Source organism: Mustela putorius, unplaced genomic scaffold (assembly GCF_011764305.1).
Source record: "Mustela putorius furo isolate JIRA1106 unplaced genomic scaffold, ASM1176430v1.1 tig00000695_pilon_pilon_pilon, whole genome shotgun sequence".
Taxonomy (NCBI): Eukaryota; Metazoa; Chordata; class Mammalia; order Carnivora; family Mustelidae; genus Mustela; species Mustela putorius.
In genome coordinates, this window is record NW_025421447.1 from 2534570 (window position 1) to 2555399 (window position 20830).

General features: G+C 46.2%; 1 protein-coding gene across 1 annotated transcript; it reads right to left on the minus strand.

Annotated features, from left to right (window-relative positions):
• Positions 1–2640: 2640 nt before the first annotated feature.
• PSMD4 (proteasome 26S subunit ubiquitin receptor, non-ATPase 4) lies at positions 2641–13163 on the minus strand. The gene is made up of 10 exons (XM_004776735.3): positions 13054–13163; positions 6966–7106; positions 5621–5735; positions 5142–5228; positions 4847–4915; positions 4460–4675; positions 3961–4069; positions 3663–3794; positions 3511–3578; positions 2641–2931 (listed from the first exon to the last, which is right to left on the minus strand). Exons 1-10 carry the CDS (start codon positions 13077–13079, stop codon positions 2761–2763), a joined length of 1134 nt encoding a protein of 377 aa, XP_004776792.1. The 5' UTR covers positions 13080–13163; the 3' UTR covers positions 2641–2760.
• Positions 13164–20830: the final 7667 nt, after the last annotated feature.

Sequence of the window (20830 nt, forward strand, 5' to 3'; positions counted from 1 at the left end):
GGGTCCCAGGGTCCTGGGGTCAGGCCCCAAGTTGGGCTCTCGGTCCCCAGGGAGCCTGCTTCTCTCTCCGCCTGCCGCTCCCTCTGCTTGTGCTCTCTGTTGAACAAATAAATATAATCTTAAAAAAAAAAAATAGTTATCTCTGAGGAGGGGGCACCTGAGTGGCTCAGTCAATGGGGCATCTAACTCTTTACTTTGGCTCGGGTCATGATCTCAGGGTTGGGAGATTGAGCCCCACGTTGGGCTCCATGCTCAGTGCAGACTCTGGTTGAGATTCTCTCTCCCTCTGCCCCTCCCTCTGCTTGCACGCTATTTATTTTAAAATCCTCAAAAATATATTGTTATCTCTGAAGAGGACACAGAGGTGGGTTCAAGAAGACACGCATAGGTATGTGACATTAGGAATATTCTAATTTTTTAAAAGACTTTTTATTTATTTATTTGACAGGGAGAGAGCGTGAGTGAGGGACAAGCAGACTGCCCGCTGAGCAGGGAGCCTGACATGGGGCTCTAACCCAGAACCCTGAGATTGTGACGTGAGCCAAAGGCAGACCCTTAACTGACTCAGCAACCCAGGCATTCCTGGAATATTCTAACTCTTAAACTGATGGCAGATGATATGTTCATTTTATTGTTATGCTTCATGATTTATATATGTTATTTTATATCAAATATTAATTACCTCTTTAAATACAGTAAACAAGAAGACAATGTGATTTTTAAAAAATTGAATATAGCTGATACACAGTGTTACATTGGTTTCAGGTATACAACAAAGTGATTCTGTAAATTTCTATTCGGTGCTCTCCCATCTGTCACCATAAAATGCTACTACAATACCAATGACTATATTCTCTATGCTGCAACATTCATCCTCATAACTCACTCATTCCATGAGGAAGCCTGTGTCTCTCACTCTCCTTCATTCATTTTACACACCACCCCCTCCAATTCCTCTGCCCTCTGGCAATCACCGGTTTGTTCTCTGTACTTATGGAACCATTTCCGCTTTTCTGGTGTTTGTTCCTTTTTTAAAGATTCACATAGAAGTTAAACCATATTTGTATTTTTCCATCTTATTTCACTTATACCTTCTAGATCTACCCATGTTGCCACAAATGACAAGATCCCATCCTTTTTTATGGCTGAGTGATATTCCAGGGTGCTTTTGTGTTTATAGATATCTAGATATAGCTATAGAGATAGAGAGATCTCTATATATAGCTGTATCTATTCTCTTTATCCATCTACTAATGGACACAGGTTGCTTCCATTATCTTGACTACTATAAATAATGTTACAGAGTGGTGCACATATCTTTCTAAGCAAGTATTTTTGTGTTTGGGCAAATACCCAGTAGTGGAATTACTGGATTGTATATATTTTTAATTTTTTGAGGAAACACCAATCTGTTTTCTGCAATGGCACCCATTTACATTCCCACTCACGGTGCATGAGGGTTCCCTTTCCTTCACATCCTTGTTAATACTTGTTACTTCTTATCTTCTTGATACTGGCCATTCCAACAGCTATAGGTGATTTGCACTTTGATTTGGATTTCCCTGATGATTGGTGTTGAGCATCTTTTCATGTGTTGGCTATTTCTAGGTCTTCTTCGGACAAATGTCTATTGGGTCCTCTGCCCATCATTTAGGCAATTGTTATTGCTGGGTTGTAGATGTTCTTTATATATTTTGGATATTTAAACCCTCACCAAATATATCATTTGCCAAGTATTTCCTCCCATTCAGGAAGTTGCTGTGAATTGAATTTTGCATTCTATTCTATACCCTGTAAGAAAACCCTCCTCTAAATATGGGTCTGCACATTTGCGTTGAGATATAACATGTTTATCTTGTGGCTTCATATACCCCACCTTGTGAAAGTCAGGCCTCAAGGATCCCTGATCTTCAGTGTTTTGATTGCTGCCTATTCCCATCTCGTGCCATCTGCCCAACCAGTCTCTGAGCTCCTCTACTGCTTCCGAGTGCCTCTGTGCCATCAGCACATACTTGCTCTGATTGACTGGAGACAACTGCACATCTCTTTCCTGTCGGCCGATGAGTGCTTCATCCTGTTAAAAGGCTCAAATATTATCCCCAGGAGCCTTCCCAGAGGCTGTGAGCGCTTGGCCCTTTCTGTTTTCACAGGGTCTTGTTCATGGTCCCTTGGGCACTTATCTGATGTGTGTCATTACTCATTTCCAGGCCGGCCCTGCCCTGGACTCCAGAGTCCCCAAAGGCCAGTAGTGTGTGTACGTATGTACGTACGTACGTACGTATGTACAGAATTCTCTACACCCTATGTGGGGCTTGAACTCCTGACCCTAAGATCAAGAGTCCATGCTCTTCCGACTGAGCTGGCCAGGTGCCTCAAGGCCAGTACTGTTTTCCACTCAGTCCTGTGGCCCAGAGCCTACCCTAAACGGACTTTCAGCAAAGCTCCTCTTCATGAGACAGGGAAACAGCCCCAGGGCAGAAGAGTCAGGAGAGACTGCCGTGGAGCCGGGAGGAAGGGGAGCAGGTCAGGAGTTAGGAGGCCAGGCGCTGGAGACACCGAGGACTCAACAGGGCACGGTCTCCTTGTGCCAGGCACTCCTCGCCTCTGTCACCCTCAGAGATACCACTACTGGAAGCAAAAGAGAAACAAAGGCTACCAAGCTTTATTCGGGTCACACGGATTACGGATAACATAGGGAAGCCTGCATCCAGCCCCTTGAGCGGCTCAGTGCCCGCCGCCGCCGCAGCCGCCGCCGCCGCCTCACTTCTTGTCCTCCTCCTTCTTGTCCTTCTTGCCATCCTTGTTGGCCTGCGAGGCCAGGGACCCCATGGCATTTCGAATAGCTTCATTGTTGGGATCCACGCCTGGAAGGTTCTCCAGGACACTCTGAAGGAACTCGGGGTCCTGCATCACGTCATAATCATCCTCCTCCTGAAAAAGGGCAGGGTCAGCTTGGCCAGGGGCTGGGCCAGCTTGGGAGCGCCCCGCTGCCTGAGCCCCTCTCCGCCTGTCTGTGGGCGGCGCCACCTCTGGCCCAGTGTAGAAAGGACAACGGAGGGGAAGGCCCAGTGCCTACGGATGGTACGGACTCCTACTTCCGTGCGTGACCAGACAGAGAAACTGGAACTTTGCTTCCTGAGCATACAGGGTAAAAACAGATGCCATCACGTTCAGATTTCTTGCTATCAGACACCCACTCCTTCTTTGCCTGAGACTCTCTCTCACCCTCTTGGGAAGACAACACCCTATATACCAGTCCAGACTGCTCCCACCAAGAAGGAAGAAAAATGACAGAACATCAGGACACTGAGCCAACCTGGACTGGGTTCATTCTATGGCCTTAGCAAGGTTTGCAAACAGGAAATGTAGATCTAGGTGTTTCTTTCCCTCTGCTCCTCAATAAGCTCATCTATGAAACCCTGAAGAATGTTCCAGGCCTAGAGAGCTAAAGACATGAACACCAATGGACCTTAAGTGTTCTGGAGGTGGGGAGTCATTTTTGGCCCTCACCTTGGCAGGCTCAGATGTGTCCATGGCGGAACTGGCATCAATGTCAGCAGATTCTGCCTGGCCAAACTCTGAGGAAAAGAGGGCAGTCCGTTTAGCTCCATTTCCCTTCCCAGTGTCTCTGCCCAAGCACTGCTTCCCATGCCCTGGCTTACCAGCACCCTGCAGGGACATCTGCATGGCATAGGCGATCTGCTCCTCCTCGGTCATACTGCTCAGGTCAGGAAGCCCAGTGCGGCCAAACTCCTGCTGGCTGATGGTCATCTTCAGCAGGGCGTCATCTGAGTCTGGAAAAAGGAGGGGAGCAGCAGAGTAGGATCGCTGCCATGCTCCACACAGGCCCACCCCTAAGCTGCTCCCCCAGCCCCTGTGTTCCCATGCTGCCCAGCCTCCCTACCACTACTCCCGCGTCCACGCCTGACTCCACGGGTTACCCTTGGCCCCATCCCTTACCTTCAGCCCCAGCTGTAGCAATCCCTGCCTCAGCCGCAGAGGCTGCAGCTGCCCGCCGGGCCTCTTCCTCCTGCCGCTGCCGCTGCTCTTCCATAGAGACGCGGAGGGCCTGGCAAAGGGCAGGGCAAGGTCAGATGTTCTGCCCTCCCTCCTTGCAGGCGCTTGGGGAAGTCAGTTGAGGGGTGGGAAGGGAACATAAAGTGGCAGCCTCTGGTTTATGCACGTGGGCAGGAAGCTGGGGAGGTAAGAGGTGACAGAGGGAAAAAGGATTTGGGAGAAGCCTGGGGTTTAATGAGGAGAAGTGAACAAGAGAGTCTGACATTGGTGTCCCCAGAGATCACGCAGAATTAAGAGGAAAAGGGACGAAAGGGAGTCTGGGAAAATGAGCGAGGGTGTTCAGGAAGGTTTAAGCCTGGAGATGCTACGTGGTATGTGGGTCCTCAGTACAGGAGGACAAAGGAGGACCCCTGGGCTCTACCTGAGGTCAACATTTGCTCACCAGGGCCAGCTCAGGATCAGCACTGGGATCCACTCCAAATTCAAAGTCACTGGCACCAAGACCCAACATGGCACCACCTTCACCAGCCAGAATTGGAGAACTGATGAGGGCATCGGCCAAGCTGGGCCCAGGAGGCACTGTCACCAGATGAGAACCGGTTCCATCTTTGCCATTCAGTGTGTTTACAAAGGCTGTCAGCTTTTCTGTGTTCACCTCCTGGGAGAGGGAAGAACGGAGGCGGCTCTCCTTCCCGCCCTGCTCCCCCATCCTCTGCCACTTCAGCACCTGTCCGGAGCTGCTCTCTCACAGTGCAGGCACTGCTATGGGGAAGGACTGCTCTGTTTGTAACCAAATCAAGTCCATGCCCCCCAACCCATTCTTACTCACCTCTTCCCCAAAATTGATAATATCAACATTTACTTTTTCTTTCTTGAGACGTTTAGCCAGCTTCACCAGCTAGGAAGAGGGAAGAGAAATGAGGAAATCTGTTCCATACCACAAGGGGAAAGGATACTCCTCACAAGCATACAGAAATCGGTTAACCCCCCCGATGACCCCCAACAGAAATACTGAATTCTGCATATCCACATTTTCCCAAAAGGATGAACCCAATGCCTATGGCAGCTTGACTAAGACCCAAGGGGCCCCATTCCCACGTTCCCCAGCTGTCACCTGGACTCACATCCTTCTCATTGTCCTCTACGGGGCTCCCCACAAAGGCGATGATGCGCATCTTGTGATTCTTGCCCTGTCGGTGCTTCAGAGCCAGCTTGCAAAGGAAGAGGAAGTTCTCACGGTTAGCCAGAGCCAGAGGAACCACTGAGCTCTCTCTTCTGTCACTCTACTTCTTTTCTTAGGGTTTCTATGTTCAAGTCCACCATCATGTTCACATAAGGTCTAACCCCTCCCCCACCCTTCCCTCCCTCCTATGCCTCTGCGTGTGGACAAGAGGGGCTGTCTTAATTCCAGGGGTCTTTTCCTTCACCACCCTCACCAGTCCTGGATTCATCCCACCATATCCTTTCTACTCCTTTCTCTGGGTCGGTCACTTCTCTTCCCTGCTCTGGTTCTAGCTCAACACTCCAGGGAAGAAATGAACCAGTGTTGGGGGCAGAGCCTCAGAGCAAGGGGGAACAATCAAAGGGATCCAGTAGGACTCACATGGGCCACACGGATGCCAGTGCAGAAGGTGATCTTGCCCTTGGGTTGGACAGTGTGGAGCTTGGAAAGAATGCGGCCGGTGTCAGGGGTGAGTGTGGTCAGCACTTCACAGTCACTGGGATGTAGGGAGAGGGTTTCTATGATTTCAGGTCTGGACAAGTGCCTCTGAACCTGTATCTGACTCATCTTTTTTTTTTTTTTTCCCCAAGGAAACTCTACGCCTGACATGGGGCTTGAACTCATAACCCCGAGATCAAGAGTCTCATGTTCTACCAACTGAGCTAGCCAGGTGCCCCCAACTCATCTTTTAAGACCTGGATAATAACTGTAATCTCTCCTGTTCTTAATCAAACATCCAGTATTTAGAGGGTAGATCTTAAATGTCCTCATTAAAAGTAAAGAATTTTTTCTGACTATGTGAGATATGTGTGTTACCTAAACTTAGTGTGGTGATCATTTCACAATATATATATATATCAAATTGTTATGTTGTATACCTTAAACGAATGCCATATTGTTTGTCAGCTGTATCTCAATAAAACTAGAAAAAAATCTAGTATTTAATAGATATGAACACAGGAAGTAAGGGGTTGACTTTACAAGAAACTTGCCCTCTTCCTCCCAATGCTTCCCTTGAACTCTTCTTATGTTATTCTGCTCCCAGGGCCCCAAGAATCCTCCACCACATCTGGATGCTAGTGAGCGTGTCTCCCCGCCGCTCCATTTCCAGACCTGCTTGCCAGCTAACAGCATACATACTGGGATGGGAGGTTACTCATTTGAGGATTATTAGTTCCTTAAACAAATTACTTTTGGGGTATGAGGATATGTGATACAGGTCCCGGGTACTCTTAACTCAAAATGACTTTTCATTGACTTTAAAATACATCGTGAAATTTCACCCCAGAAGATTTAGTTTCCTAACTGTATCAAATTCAGATTAATATCAAACCCAAGCTGCAGGGCACTTGGGTGACTCAGTCGATTAAGCATCCGACTCTTGATTTTGGCTCAGGTCCTGATCTCCAGGTCCTAAGATGGAGCCCTGACCACATGGGGCTCTTCGCTCAGTGGGGAGTCCTCTGGGACTTCTCTCCCCACCTTGCCCGTCCCCACCCACCCTGTGCTCTCTCTTTCTCAGATAAGTAAGTCTTTAAAATAAATAAATAAATAAACTCAAGTTGCTATTAATATTTCTTCTGAATAGGGAAGAAGGTAGTCTGGGAAGGCTGATGGGCAAATGCAACTTCACGGGACCTGGACAGCAACCTGGATGCCACAGCAGGTCACATGTGGGAAAACACCCACCCACCTACCACACCCCTTCCTCCTCTGCCCCATGTACTTGGCCAGTGTGATGAGGCCCACGTTGTTCTCAGGGTTGCTGCGGGTCTTAGAGTGACAAACTATGTTGACAGCGTCTTGTTGAGCCTGCAGCCGGGTGGGTAAGAAGTCCCCATTCCGCATATACTCACTGTTGTCCACACTGTCAGATTAAAAGAAAGACAGAGAAGACATATGGTAAGATCTCTCCGATACATTCTAATTCCAGAGACCTCTACCCTCTTCCCTCCTTCAACACTTCGAGGGACACTATCATGCACAGTAGTGGCTCTCAGTCTCTGTGAAACACAGAAACACCTACAACTTAAAAAATATTAAATGTGTACATATGTATACACACACACACACAGACTTCCAAGCCTTACACCAGACTTACTGACTCAAAATGATCAAAGGAGGGGCAACAGGGTGGGTCAGTTGGTTGGGCAGCACACTTGATTTCAGCTCAGGTCATGATCTCAAGAGTTGTGAGATCAAGCCCCACATCTTGCTCCACACTCAGTGAGGAGACTGCTTAAGATTCCCCCTCTCTCTCTACCCCCCACCTTTCTTAAAAAAAAAAAAATAAAGACGAAAGGAGGAAATATACTTTATTTTTTAAATTGTATTTATTTGTCAGAGAGAGAAAAAGAGAGCATGTGTGCGCAGGAGCACAAGCAAGGGGAGAGGCAGGCTCCCTGCTGAGCAAGAAGCCAGATGCAGGACTCGACTCCAGGGCCCTGGGATCATGACCTGAGCCAAAGGCAGATGCTTAATTGACTGAGCCACCCAAGCATCCCAGGAAATAGATTTTAAATCTCCATTCCACAGATGATTCTGATAAGCATCAAAGGTTGCAATCTGTTCAAGCACCACAATCACCTTCTTAGAAGCTGCAATTCAATGTTATTAAGCAGTGTCATGGATGAATATTCTAAATTTGCCTTCAAGATTTATTCCTCGGGCGCCTGGGTGGCTCAGTTGGTTAAGCGTCTGCCTTCAGCTCAGGTCACAATTCCCTGGTTCTAAGATCAAATCTCGCATCAAGCTACTTGCTTAGCAGAGAGGGTGCTTCTCCCTCTGCCTCTGCCTGCTGCTCCCCTTGCTTATGCCCTGTCAAATAAATAAAAATCTTTAAGAATCCATTTAAAAAAAAAAAGTATTTCAAGGGTAGAAAATATTTACAATATAATACATGCTCGGCAGCAATGAGTGCAGAAAAGCACAAAGCAATCATCTGGTTAAATGTTACCAGCTTTGGCAGCTGGACCAAACTGTAAAAATGAGGTTCTATGAAAGTGGGCTCTCACATCTTTTATCCTTACAGTTTTTCCCAATCTAAGAAATCCAGATAATATGAAATACAAGCAGGGCACCTGGGTGGCTCAGTGGGTTGGGCCTCTGCCTTTGGCTCGAGTCATGATCTCAGGGTCCTGGGACTCTGCTCAGCAGGGAGCCTGCTTCCTCCCCACCCAGCCTGCCTACTTGTGATCTCTCTCTGTCAAATAAATAAAATCTTAAAAAAAAAAAAAAAAGAAATACAAGTTCTGGCTTCCCCAGAGACCATAAGGAGACAAGAAAGTGAAGGAGTGGGCACCTGGGTGGCTCAGTGGGTTGGGCCTCTGCCTTTGGCTCGAGTCATGATCTCAGGGTCCTGGGACTCTGCTCAGCAGGGAGCCTGCTTCCTCCCCACCCAGCCTGCCTACTTGTGATCTCTCTCTGTCAAATAAATAAAATCTTAAAAAAAAAAAAAAAGAAATACAAGTTCTGGCTTCCCCAGAGACCATAAGGAGACAAGAAAGTGAAGGAGTGGGCGCCTGGGTGGCTCAGTGGATTAGGCCGCTGCCTTCGGCTCAGGTCATGATCTCAGGGTCCTGGGATCGAGTCCCGCATCGGGCTCTCTGCTCAGCAGGGAGCCTGCTTCCTCCTCTCTCTCTCTCTGCCTGCCTCTCCGACTACTTGTGATTTCTCTCTATCAAATAAATAAATAAAATCTTAAAAAATAAAATAAAATAAAAGTTTATAAAAAAAAAAGAAAGTGAAGGAGTTATACTTCAAGCCTCAAACAGGATCGATTCCTGATGACTTGAGATCTCATAGCACTCTAATCATCAAGGATTCCATCTGTACTGCTGGGAAGAAGCAATGTTGTCCCAGATGAGACACTTCATTTCCACTTGCAAACAAAATACGGGCTGGGGGGAAATGCCTGGGTTGCTCAGTGGGTTAAGAGTCTGCCTGAGGCTCAAGTCATGATCCTGGAGCCCCGGGGATTGAGCCCTGAATCCAGGCTCCCTGCTCAGCGGGGAGTCTGCTTCTCTCTCCCTCCCGCTCTGCTCCTTCCCCCACTCATGCTCTATCTCTGACAAATAAATAAATAAAATCTTAAAAAAAATATATGGGTGGGTGCAATCTTTTTCTTTAATATCGTTTGACTGGCAATAAATATAAGCAAAAATGATGAAGAGAGGTAATTAAGAAACTAATGATAGAAACAGAAAAGGGAGTAAAGGGCGGAGTTCAGTTTCAGGTTCAAATACCCAATCTCTTCTTTATTAATACTATGATCCTGAGGAAGTTACTTCATTTCTCTAAACTCTAGTTACTTCATCTTTAAAATGGGCTTTACTGTATGTAGGTGAGGGTAGGCTTTCAGGATTGCTTTGATGATGAAATTCATAGAAAGTACTTAGCACAGTGCCTAACAATAAGCATGAAACATGGACTAGTTCTCCTGTGGAAACTCCATCTATGTAGAGGTCAAGGGCTCACTCTCCTGACCATTCATTATATTCTTTTTTTCTCTGATACACTGTTTCTGCTTATTCTCCCAGCAGAGAAGCAACAGCTTCTCTTGCTTCAAATACAGTAGTGAGTCCAAACATAAAAAACAATGGAGGCTTTGAGGACCATCCAGCTGGAACAGCTACTAAGTAGAAGGACTGTGGGCAAGAGCAGCAGATGGATGAGGCCTGCAAGAAAGGCGTCAGAGTGAGCATGGGGACATGAGAGGTAGGGAGAACAGGGAGCAGGGCTCACACCCTGTCCTGCGTCAGAACACTGGGAGGGTGATGGTAGTATGGGGGTATTAAAAACAAAGATGCCTTAACACCTAGGTATGTATCCCTAGAAAAAAAGTTCAGCTTCTCCAATCTTGAACTTTATATGAATTGAATAATATATCTATTTCTTTTTTTTTTAAAAGATTTTATTTTATTTATTTGACAGACCGAGAGAGCACAAGCAGGCAGAGCAGCAGAGGGAGAGGGAGAAGCAGGCTCCCCACAGAGCAAGGAACCCAACGTGGGACTCGATCCCAGGACCCTGGGATCATGACCCCAGCAGAAGGCGGTTGCCCAACCAACTGAGCCATTCAGGCACCCAATATATCTATTTCTTGACTACTTTTGCTCAACCATATACAATTCTTCCCAACAAAAATCCATCTCAAAATAAGGGCTCGTGAAATTATCCAGCTACTCCATAAAGTCTTCATTTAAAAAAGAACACAGGGGCGCCTGGGTAGCTCAGTGGGTTAAAGCCTCTGCCTTCGGCTCAGGGCATGATCCCAGGATTCTGGGATCATGCCCCACATCAGGCTCTCTGCTCAGCGGGGAGCCTGCTTCCCCCCTCTCTCTCTGCCTGCCTCTCCACCTACTTGTGATCTCTCTCTGTCAAATAAATAAATAAAATCTTAAATAAATAAATAAATAAAATTAAAAAGAATACAGATGCCTGGACTTTCTTGGCTGGGCATCTGGCTCTGCAAATGGAAAACGGAGTCAAATACCTGCCATTTTTAATAAACTCCTCTGCAGGATTTTGATGCACAGCAGAGCATGAATCTCTACAGAAAAAAAGGAGTGGGTCTCCTCACTATTCTGTGCCTGTGCTGTTTTTTTTTTTTTTAAAGATTTTATTTATTTACTTGACAGAAAGAGATCACAAGCAGGCAGAGAGGCAGGCAGAGAGAGAGGAGGAAGCAGGCTCCCTGCTGAGCAGAGAGCCCGATGCGGGCCTCGATCCCAGGACCCTGAGATCATGACCTGAGCCGAAGGCAGAGGCTTAACCCACTGAGCCACCCAGGCGCCCCTGTGCCTGTGCTGTTACAACTGGCCACCCATATGTCTCTCTGGACATAATCTTTCCTCCTATACATCAAGACAAACCAATAGTCTTTTTTTTTTTTTTAAAGTAGGCTCTATGCTGGGAGGGGCTTGAATTCAGGACTCTGAGTTCAAGAGCCAGACACTTCACCAAGCCACCAAGGTGTCCCCAGGCCAATATTTTTAAACCCCATTTTGTATGCGGGTTTACACGGCTCTGCCTGCACCATGTTCATAACTCTTCCAGAAGTCCTCTATTGAAAGGTACCAAAGTCCAACCTTCTGAGCTCAACATTCGTGGTTTTCTACCCTTCAAAAAAAGAAACTACCTTAAACCAACAACCTTAAAACTAAGTCACACTAATCTATTTCCTAATCCTTAACCACACCTTGGGCATTTACACTTCAGCAGCTTAATTTCTACCCTACCCTCTACATGTCATGGTCTCTCCTCAACATCTGCTAAAGTCCCTTCAAGGCCCCTCTTAAATTCCCTCTTGAGGACTTCTCAGGTACACTGCGACTAACAGATGTACAGTGCTATACAGTTTACAAAGCATGGTCACAAACATTCTACCTACCTGTGTTATAAGGCAAGTGGAGATTAAGATTACTCCCAGTGAAAGATTTAATACATTCTCAAGAACATGCAGCTAGTAAGTAGCAGAAAACACAGGACTTTGGATTCCAGATCCTGTCCTTTTTCTATTCTAACATGCTTTGGCAACATAAACATCTAGAACTCCCAATTAAATCTTAACTAAAGATAATTAACAAATAACTTTCTAGTATAAGTACATCCCCTGCAATATTTGGGAAACATTTATAGCCACTTTTATATTAAAAACTACTGTTCACATGAATTCAAATTTACCTGGCACTGTTATCCTTCCCCACCCCACCAAAAGAAACTCTTAGGTGGCTGTTCCATCCAACAGGCAATTTGTGTGTTTGTATACTATTCCTTATTATATTCTACTCTCATCGCTCAAAGAAACTGTGGAAATCTTGCAAAAGTCTGTGTCCTCTGCTTCTAAAATCCAACTCATAGTAAGACAGTAATAATAAAATACATAATAATCCAACTCATAATAAGATACTCATAATAAGTTTGAGACTGAAGAAGAGGGCTAGCTCAGCAGGCAAGAGTTTTAATGTCAGACAGCCTAGGGTTTAAATCTTGGCTCCCCCACTCAATTAGCGCTGCGACTTTGGGGAAGTCATTTAAAATTGCTGAGACTCGGGGGGCGCTTGGGTGGCTCAGTGGGTTAAAGCCTCTGCCTTCCATTCAGGTCATGATCCCCGGGGCCTGAGATTGAGCCCCACATCAGGCTCTCTGCTCAGCGGGGAGCCTGCTTCCCCTTCTCTCTCTCTCTCTCTGCCTGCCTCTGGTTACTTGTGATCTCTGTCTGTCAAATAAATAAATAAAATCTTAAAAAAAAATTGCTGAGACTCGGTATCATCACCTGTAAAACGGACGAATATTTACCTACAAGTGTTGTGAAGTTTAAGTGAAAAAACGTAAATTAATGCCTGACACATAGAAGGCAATTTATAAGCTGTACCTCTGAAAATAATACAGGGGAAGTTAATGGAGACAGACATGAGCCATTGGGACAGAGAAAGGATTTACAATCTCTCTTGTTAATATCCATTATTTTGAAAAGAAGAGAGCAGGGCAGATGAGTCTGAGAAGCAACACTCCCTACAGACAGCAGACTTGGGGCTAGTCTAGGGGAGACGACGCTAAAATAGAGCGAAGAAGCAAGGATCGGCCAGTCAATGACTGTCCGAGGGTTGAGGGGTACTGAGGTACTCCGGACCTGTCCTCCTCTCCCGGGCCCTGGGATGACTCAGGGAGTCAATGGGGCTCCTTCCTTCCGGGCCCAGGGCCGCATCTCACCGATCGGTCCCCCACCTCCACCCCAAGCCCACCCAGCCTCAGCGCGACAAGCGCCCCCTCATTCAGTCCCGCCCCCCATGGGTCCCGAGGTAAATCCTCACCAAACCATAGTGCTTTCCAACACCATCTTGCCACCTTCCTCCCTCCCAGACCGGCTCTTCTAGACTGCCAAACAACAACTCCTCCCATTGGCCCAGTGCTCACCACCAATCACAGGCCTCGCTCAACCGGCTTCTTTCTGTTTCCAGCCGCGTTGTGCTCTGGGAGTTGTAGGCGCCGCTAACATAAAAAGTTGTGTAGGAAACGGCCGGAAATCTGAAGTGACACACAGAAAGAAGTCCCCCCTACCCTCCCTGTTATTCAGGTTCTCTGGCTGAGTTCCCTGGTGGCGGATCTAAAAGAAGCTGTGGAGGGAGGAACTCTTGAAATTGCTGTGGATGTGTTTGCCAGCATCTTCATTTTTAGAAAGTGGTGGGATTGTTCATGTTTCAGCTATGACGCTTCGGGATAGCGCTTTGTGCACCTAACCACTAAGTCCTTATCCTCCAGAATTGAATATATATCTCTCTCCCATTTAATTAAGGGCAGGAATGGTGTCTTAATCTTTGCAATTCCTGAGCCAGTACAGAGCCTGACACATCAGGTTTGGCGAATCAATCCTTTTATAACTAATCTCCCAAAGAATGGGAGACAAACTAGTAAACCATTTTGGTTTGTTAGTGAAAAATAACATTAAAAAATGTGTTGGATTGGGCGCCTGGGTGGCTCAGTTGGTAAAGAATCTGTGATTGAGTTCCGGATTTGTGCTTCCTGCTCAGCCAGGAGTCGGCTTCTCCCTCCCCTCACTGGTGCTTTCTCTCTCAAATAAATAGATAAAATCTTAAAAAAAAAAAAAAAAAAGAAAGAAAGAAAGAAAAGAAAAAAAAAAAAGAAAAAAATGCTTCGGGTTACCTTTCCCTACACACATACACACACACACACCACCGCCCCTGCCCCCCCAATCTGGAAATCCCAGGTCTCCTGGAGAAGGGGGAAAGGAGGAAGACACCTGGCGTGGCTACAGCACACCATACTTGGAGATGGGGGAGAGGAGTGTTGGATATTACCTAGATGGTTTTTTTTAAATGTTTTTTTGTTCTGTGTTGTTTTGTTTTGTTTTAGAGAGGGGGTGAAGGGGCAAGGGAGACAAAGAGAGAATTTTTTTTTTTAAGGATTTTATTTATTTGAGACAGTGAAAGCGAGAGAGATCAGAGAGGGAGAAGAAGCGGACTCGCCACTGAGCAGAGAGCCCAATGCAGGTCTCAATCCCAGAACCCTGGATTTATGACCTAAGTCAAAGGCAGTTGCTTAACTGACTGAGCCACTCAGGTGCCCCAAGAGAGAGAATTTTAAGCAGCCTCTCTCCCAGTGCCCCAGCACAAAACCGAACCCAGGCCTTCATCTCACAACCCCGAGATCATGACCTGAGGAGAACAAGAGTCTGAACCTTAACCAACTGAGCCACCCCCAGATACCTCTAAATGTTGGTTTTAATAGATATGTTCAGAAGTTATTGGTAACCATTAGAGCTTGAATAGGAATAAAATCTATCATTGGGGGGGAAGCCATCAATAATAACCATAGGCAGGAAAGGGGAAACAAATAAGAAAAATAATTAGTGACAAGTTCAAACATAACCAAAATAGTTTGCAAACAAGACAAGAAATACATTTTAAAAATAGCTGCATAATGTGGGGCACCTGGGTGGCTCAGTGGGTTAAGCTTTTGCCTTCAGCTCAGGTCATGATCTTGGGGTCCTGGAGATCAAGCCCCACATCGGGCTCCTTGCTCAGTGGGGAGCCTGCTTCTCCCTCTCTCTCTGCCTGCCTCTCTGCCTATTTGTGATCTCTCTCTCTCTGTCAAATAAAAAAAACACATCTTTTTGAAAAAGGTAAAAATAGAGTGAAAAAATATTCCAGGCAATAGTAATAACAGAAAGCATGTGTATTAATATTGTACAAAACAACAACACAAATACTGAGATCAGATCAGGAGAGGGATATTTCATAAAATATAAAATTCATCAACAACAAAAAAATGCTCTGGTTTAATCGGGATAATGCAGTTCCAAAGACAAGTTGAACATCAGGGATAACTAAGTCAGTATTCTTCTAAATGTGTAAGTAAACGAAGACACAAAGGAACAAGGAAGTGAATGTTCTGGAATGTCATCACTGTTATGGAAAACCATGACACATGATCCCTGTGCAGGGAAGTGTCACCTTCTCAGCTTTAGTCAGATATTTAATAGATTGTGACCTGTGTTTAGTTATTGATTTTTTTCTAAATATTTTATTTATATTATTTATTGATTTGACACAGAGAGAGAGATCACAAGTAGGCAGAGAGGCAGGCAGAGAGAGAGTGGGGAGCAGGCTCCCTGCTGAGTGGAGAGCCCGATGTGGGTCTCCATCCCAGGACCCTGGGATCATGACATGAGCCGAAGGCTGAGCCTTACTACTAACCCTCTGAGCCACCCAGGCGCCCCTAGTTAGTACAATTTAAAATATATATATATTTAAAAAAAATAATAAATTATTTATTCATTTGAGAGAGAGAGAGAGAACAAGTAGGGGGAACAGCACAGCACAGGGAGAGGAAGAAGCACACTCCCCACTGAAGCCAGATGGGGGGTCCTGATCCCAGAAACTTGGGATCATGACCTGAGCCGAAGGCGAATGCTTAACCGACTGAGCTACCCAAGTGTCCCTAGCATACTTTTTAAAAAAGATTTTATTTACTTGGGGCACCTGGGTGCTCAGTCATTAGGCATCTGCCTTCAGCTGAAGTCATCATCCCAGCAAGCGTCCTGGGCTGGAGCCCCTGCATTGGGCTTGGCAGGAAGCCTGCTTCTCCCTCTCCCCTTCCTCCTGCTTGTGTTCCATCTCTCACTGTTCTCTATCAAATAAATTAATAAAATCTTTAAAAAAATGTTTTATTTATTTAAGAGTGTGAGAGAGCATGAGAGTGGGGTGAGGGGCTAAGAGAGAAGCAGATTCTCCGCTGAGCAAGGAGCCCCATGCAGGGCTCAATCCCAGGCACATTTAGTACACATTTAAAAAGTCTATGGAGCGGCACCTGAATGACTCATTCAGTTAAGTGTCTGCCTTCAGCTCAGGTGGTGATTTCAGGGTCCTGGAATTGAGCCCTGCATGGGGCTTCCTGCTCAGTGGGGAGTTTCTCTTTCAAATAAATAAATAAAATCTTTGTGAAGATTTTATCTTTAAAATAAATCTTCAAAGATTTTATTTATTTTATAGAGACACAGCAAGAGAGAACACAAGCAGGGGAGGTGGAAGAGGGAGTGAGCTGAAGGCAGACACTTAATGACTGATCCACCCAGGTGCCCCATTAAATAAACTCTTTTTTTTTTTTTTAAGATTTTATTTATTTATTTGAGAGAGAGACACAGCGAGAGAGGGACCACCAGCAGGGGGAGTGAAAGAGGGAGAAGCAGGCCTCCTGCCAAGCAGGGAGCCCCATATGGGGCTCGATCCCAGGACCCTGGGATCATGACCTGAGCTGAATGAAGGCAGATGCTTAATGACTGAGTCACCCAGGTGTCCCTAAATAAAATCTTAAAAAATAAAAAATAAAAAAAGTCTGTGGGGGCACCTGGGTGGCTCAGTGGGTTGAGCCTCTGCCTCTGTCTCGGGTCATGATCTCAGGGTCCTAGGATTGAGCCCTGCATGGGGATCTCTGCTCGACAGGAGCCTCCTTCCCCACTTCCCTCTCTGCCTGCTTCTCTGCCTATTTGTGATCTCTGTTTGTCAAATAAATAAATAAAATCTTTAAAAAAAAAAAAAAAAAGGGGGCGCCTGGGTGGCTCAGTGGGTTAAGCCGCTGCCTTCGGCTCAGGTCATGATCCCAGGGTCCTGAGATCGAGCCCCGCATTGGGCTCTCTGCTCAGCAGGGAGCCTGCTTCCCTTCCTCTCTCTCTCTGCCTGCCTCTCTGCCTACTTGTGATCTCTGTCTGCCAAATAAATAAATAAAATATTTAAAAAAAAAAAAAAAAAAAAAAAAAGGTCTGTGCAGCAGCACTTATGGAGGGGCACCTGGGTGGCTCAGTTGGTTAAGCGTCTGCCTTCAGCTCAGGTCACGATCCCAGGGTTCTGGGATCAAGCCCTACATCCTGCTCCCTGCTGAGTGGGGAGCCTGTTTCTTCCTCTGCCTGTTGCTCTCCTCGCTTGTATGTTCCCCCTCTCTCTCTCTGTGAATTAAGTAAAATCTTTAAAAAAAAGTCTATGGAGATATTGTAAATAATACAAAATATAGTGACTGTTAAAAAATGAGATGAGGGCACCTGGGTGGCTCAGTGGGTTAAGCCACTGCCTTTGGCTCAGGTCATGATCTCAGGGTCCTGGGATGGAGCCCCGCGTCGGGCTTTCTGCTCAGCAGGAAGCCTGCTTCCCTCTCTCTCTCTCTGCCTGCCTCTCTGTCTACTTGTGATCTCTGTCAAATAAATAAAATCATTAAAAAAAAAAAAAGAGAGAGAGATAATGAGGGCACTGGATGGCTTGGCCAGTTAAGCATCCAACTTTTGGCTTTGGCTCAGGTCATGATCTCATAGATTGTGGGATTGAGCCTCATGACAGACTCTGCACTCAGCGGGGAGTCTGCTTGAAGATTCTCTTCTTCTGCCCCTCCTCCTACACTCTCTCCCTCTCAAATAAATCAATCTTTTTAAAAATTAGATAGTTAGGGGGCCTAAGTGGCTCAGTCATTAAGCGACTGCCTTTGGCTCAGGTCATGATCCCAGGGTCCTGGGATTGAGCCCTACCTCGGGCTTCTTGCCCGGTGGGAAGCCTGCTTCTCCCTCTCCCACTCCCCCTGCTTGTGATCCCTCTCAGTGTCTCTGTCAAATAAATAAATAAAAGCTTTCAAAATATTTTAAAAATGAGATAATGAAAAATAGATGCTATAAGATTAATTTAATTCAACCTGGAGTACGGAGAACTCTTCTTTGGACAGAGATGTCCCCTTAGCACTATGTCAGAAGCTGTTCAGTTATGGGGCACCTTGATGGCTCAGTCGTTAAGTGTCTGCCTTCGGCTCATCCCGGGGTCCTGGGATGGAGTCTCTCATTGAGGTCCTTGCACAGCAGGGAGCCTGCTTTCTCCCTCTGCTTGCCGGTCCCCCTGCTTGTGCGCTGACAAATAAATAAAATCTTTAAAAAAAATACACACGCATACACACACACACACACACACACACTCCCCCCCCCCAAATAATGGGTGATCACTTCAGAGAAAAATAGACTGGGTTGGATGTGGTTTGAATTTAATATAAATAGGATATTAGGGAATCCTTTCATTTGAACAGAGATCCAAAGAATACCTGGAGGAAGAGCAAGTGGAAATGTCCCGAGGCAAGAAGGTATTTAAGAACATGAAGTCCAGACACTTAACGACTGAGCCACCCAGGCACCCCAAGAATACAGTTTAATCTTGAATGTATTTTATTTAAGATTTTATCATTTATTTGACAGAGCGAACACAAGCAGGGGGTTAGGCCAGAGGCAGAGGAAGAAGCAGACTCTCTGAGTGGGGAGTTCCACACTGGGCTCAATCCCAAGATCCCTAGATGGTGACCTGAGCTGAAGTCAGATGCCTAAGGGTCACCCAGGTGACCCTCCAGCTTTATTATCCTATGGTCTCATTTGGTTTCCTCTTCCCCTAGCAGGCCTTCCCTGCATTGGGATTGCAGGGTTCCTCTCTAGAAGTAGCAGCGATTGGGGCTCACCACTAGAGGGACCCTCTGACTGTAAGAGGGTATTTACTGCATGCACTCAGCAGTTGCATGGGTAAGTTGAAGAGCGAGTGACCAGGTAACAGTGTCAGAAAGACCACGTATGCCTAAAACATGTTTGGATCCAATTCCTGTTAGGGAAAGAGTTTTCTCCTTATCCAGTCTAAAGGAGTGGCTTAAACTCAAATTCAAAACTTTGACAATCCCCAGTTCCTCCTTCACTCCAATTACTTGTTCTATCATAGTTTCATCATCACCTCCAGCCTCCCACACCACTTCACACCTAAATTATGAGTCTAATCTGCTTGTTCAATCCATTTTTACAGAACTCTGTCAACAGATTAGTCTGAATTATTTTGATCATGTTCTACTTAGAGGCAAAAAAACATTCTACAGTTCATTTCCTACAGTTTGAAATAAAAAAATTCCTGGGATACCTGGGTGGCTGTCATTAAGCGTCTGCCTTTGGTTCAGGTCATGATCCCAAGGGCCTGGGATCAAGCCCTCCATCGGGCTCCTTCTCTCCCACTAGCCCTGCTTGTATTCCTTCTCTCGCTCTCTCAATCTGTCAAATAAAATAAAATATTCCTCAGCCTAGGGGCCCCTGGGTGGTTCAGTCAGTTAAACGTCCTCCTTTGGCTCAGGTCATGATGCCAGGGTCCTGGGACCAAATCCGAGGTCAGGCTCCCTACTCAGTGGGGAGTCTTCTCCCTCTCCTTCTGCATACTCCCATCCTGCTCAGGCTCAAATAAATAAAATCTTAAAAAACAAGGGCGCCTGGGTGGCTCAGTGGGTTAAGCCGCTGCCTTTGGCTCAGGTCATGATCTCAGCGTCCTGGGATCGAGTCCCGCATCGGGCTCTCTGCTCAGCAGGGAGCCTGCTTCCCTTCCTCTCTCTCTCTGCCTGCCTCTCTGCCTACTTGTGATCTCTCTCTCTCTGTGTCAAATAAATAAATAAATAAATCTTTAAAAAAAAATCTTAAAAAACTATCCCTCAGGGGCGCCTGGTGGCTCAGTGGGTTAAGCCTCTGCCTTTGGCTCAGGTCATGATCCCAGAGTCCTAGGATCGAGCCCCACATCAGGCTCTCTGCTCAGCGGGAAGCCTGCTATCCCCGCCTCTCTGTCTCTCTGGCTACTTGTGAAAAAAAAAAAAACAATTCCTCAGTCTAGCTATCAGTGAGGCTTCCACCTCCACCTCCGCCAAGATTCTTACTCAGATCTCCTCCACCATTGCTTCCAGTGTGGGTTCTCCCTTGTTCTAAAAATAGAACCCTTCTGGGCGCCTGGGTGGCTCAGTGGGTTGGGCCTCTGCCTTCGGCTCACATGATCTCGGGGTCCTGGGATAGAGTCCCGCATCGGGCTCTCTGCTCGGCGGGGAGCCTGCTTCCTCCTCTCTCTCTCTCTGTCTGCCTCTCTGCCTACTTGTGATCTCTGTCTGTGAAATGAATAGATAAGATCTTTAAAAATAAATAAATAAATAAAATAGAACCCTTCTCATACGTTCATGTGCAACCTTCCCCAACACTTCTAGTCCACACTAACCTCTAATTTTCTTCCACCTAATATATTCTGTACCATTCTCTCAGAGAACGGAAATCCTAAACTGTAATCCATCTAAAACGTTTTTGTGTACACACAAATATGTGTGGTGCTCTTGTCAACTCTTGAAGGTCAAATACTTCTTTTGACCTCCAACTACCCAGTGAATTGCTCATTACCTGCTGCAGAAATATTCGCAGAATGATCTTAACAAAATAAGGGATAGTGCTGTGGAAAGAACACTCGTTAGTTAACTTGCTTCCCTCCAAACTTCCCCGCCCACATGCCTTAGAACAGGCACCCGCTTTTTGGTCTAGATTCCCATCCAAGTAAAAAAGCCTAACTAATAACGAAGTTCAACCTCACAGAAGAGGAAAACAACTGAAGGAAGCAGTTCCTGTGGTCTCCTAAGTGACACCTTAGCACCAGGTCAGGAGAGGAAAAGAGAGGGAATCCAAAGGCCAAATGATCTCAAGCTTTTGTGCCTCCTCCTTTCCTCCTTTGGATTCACAGATCCATCAGTTAAAGTAGGTTGCAACTCAGGCAACAGACC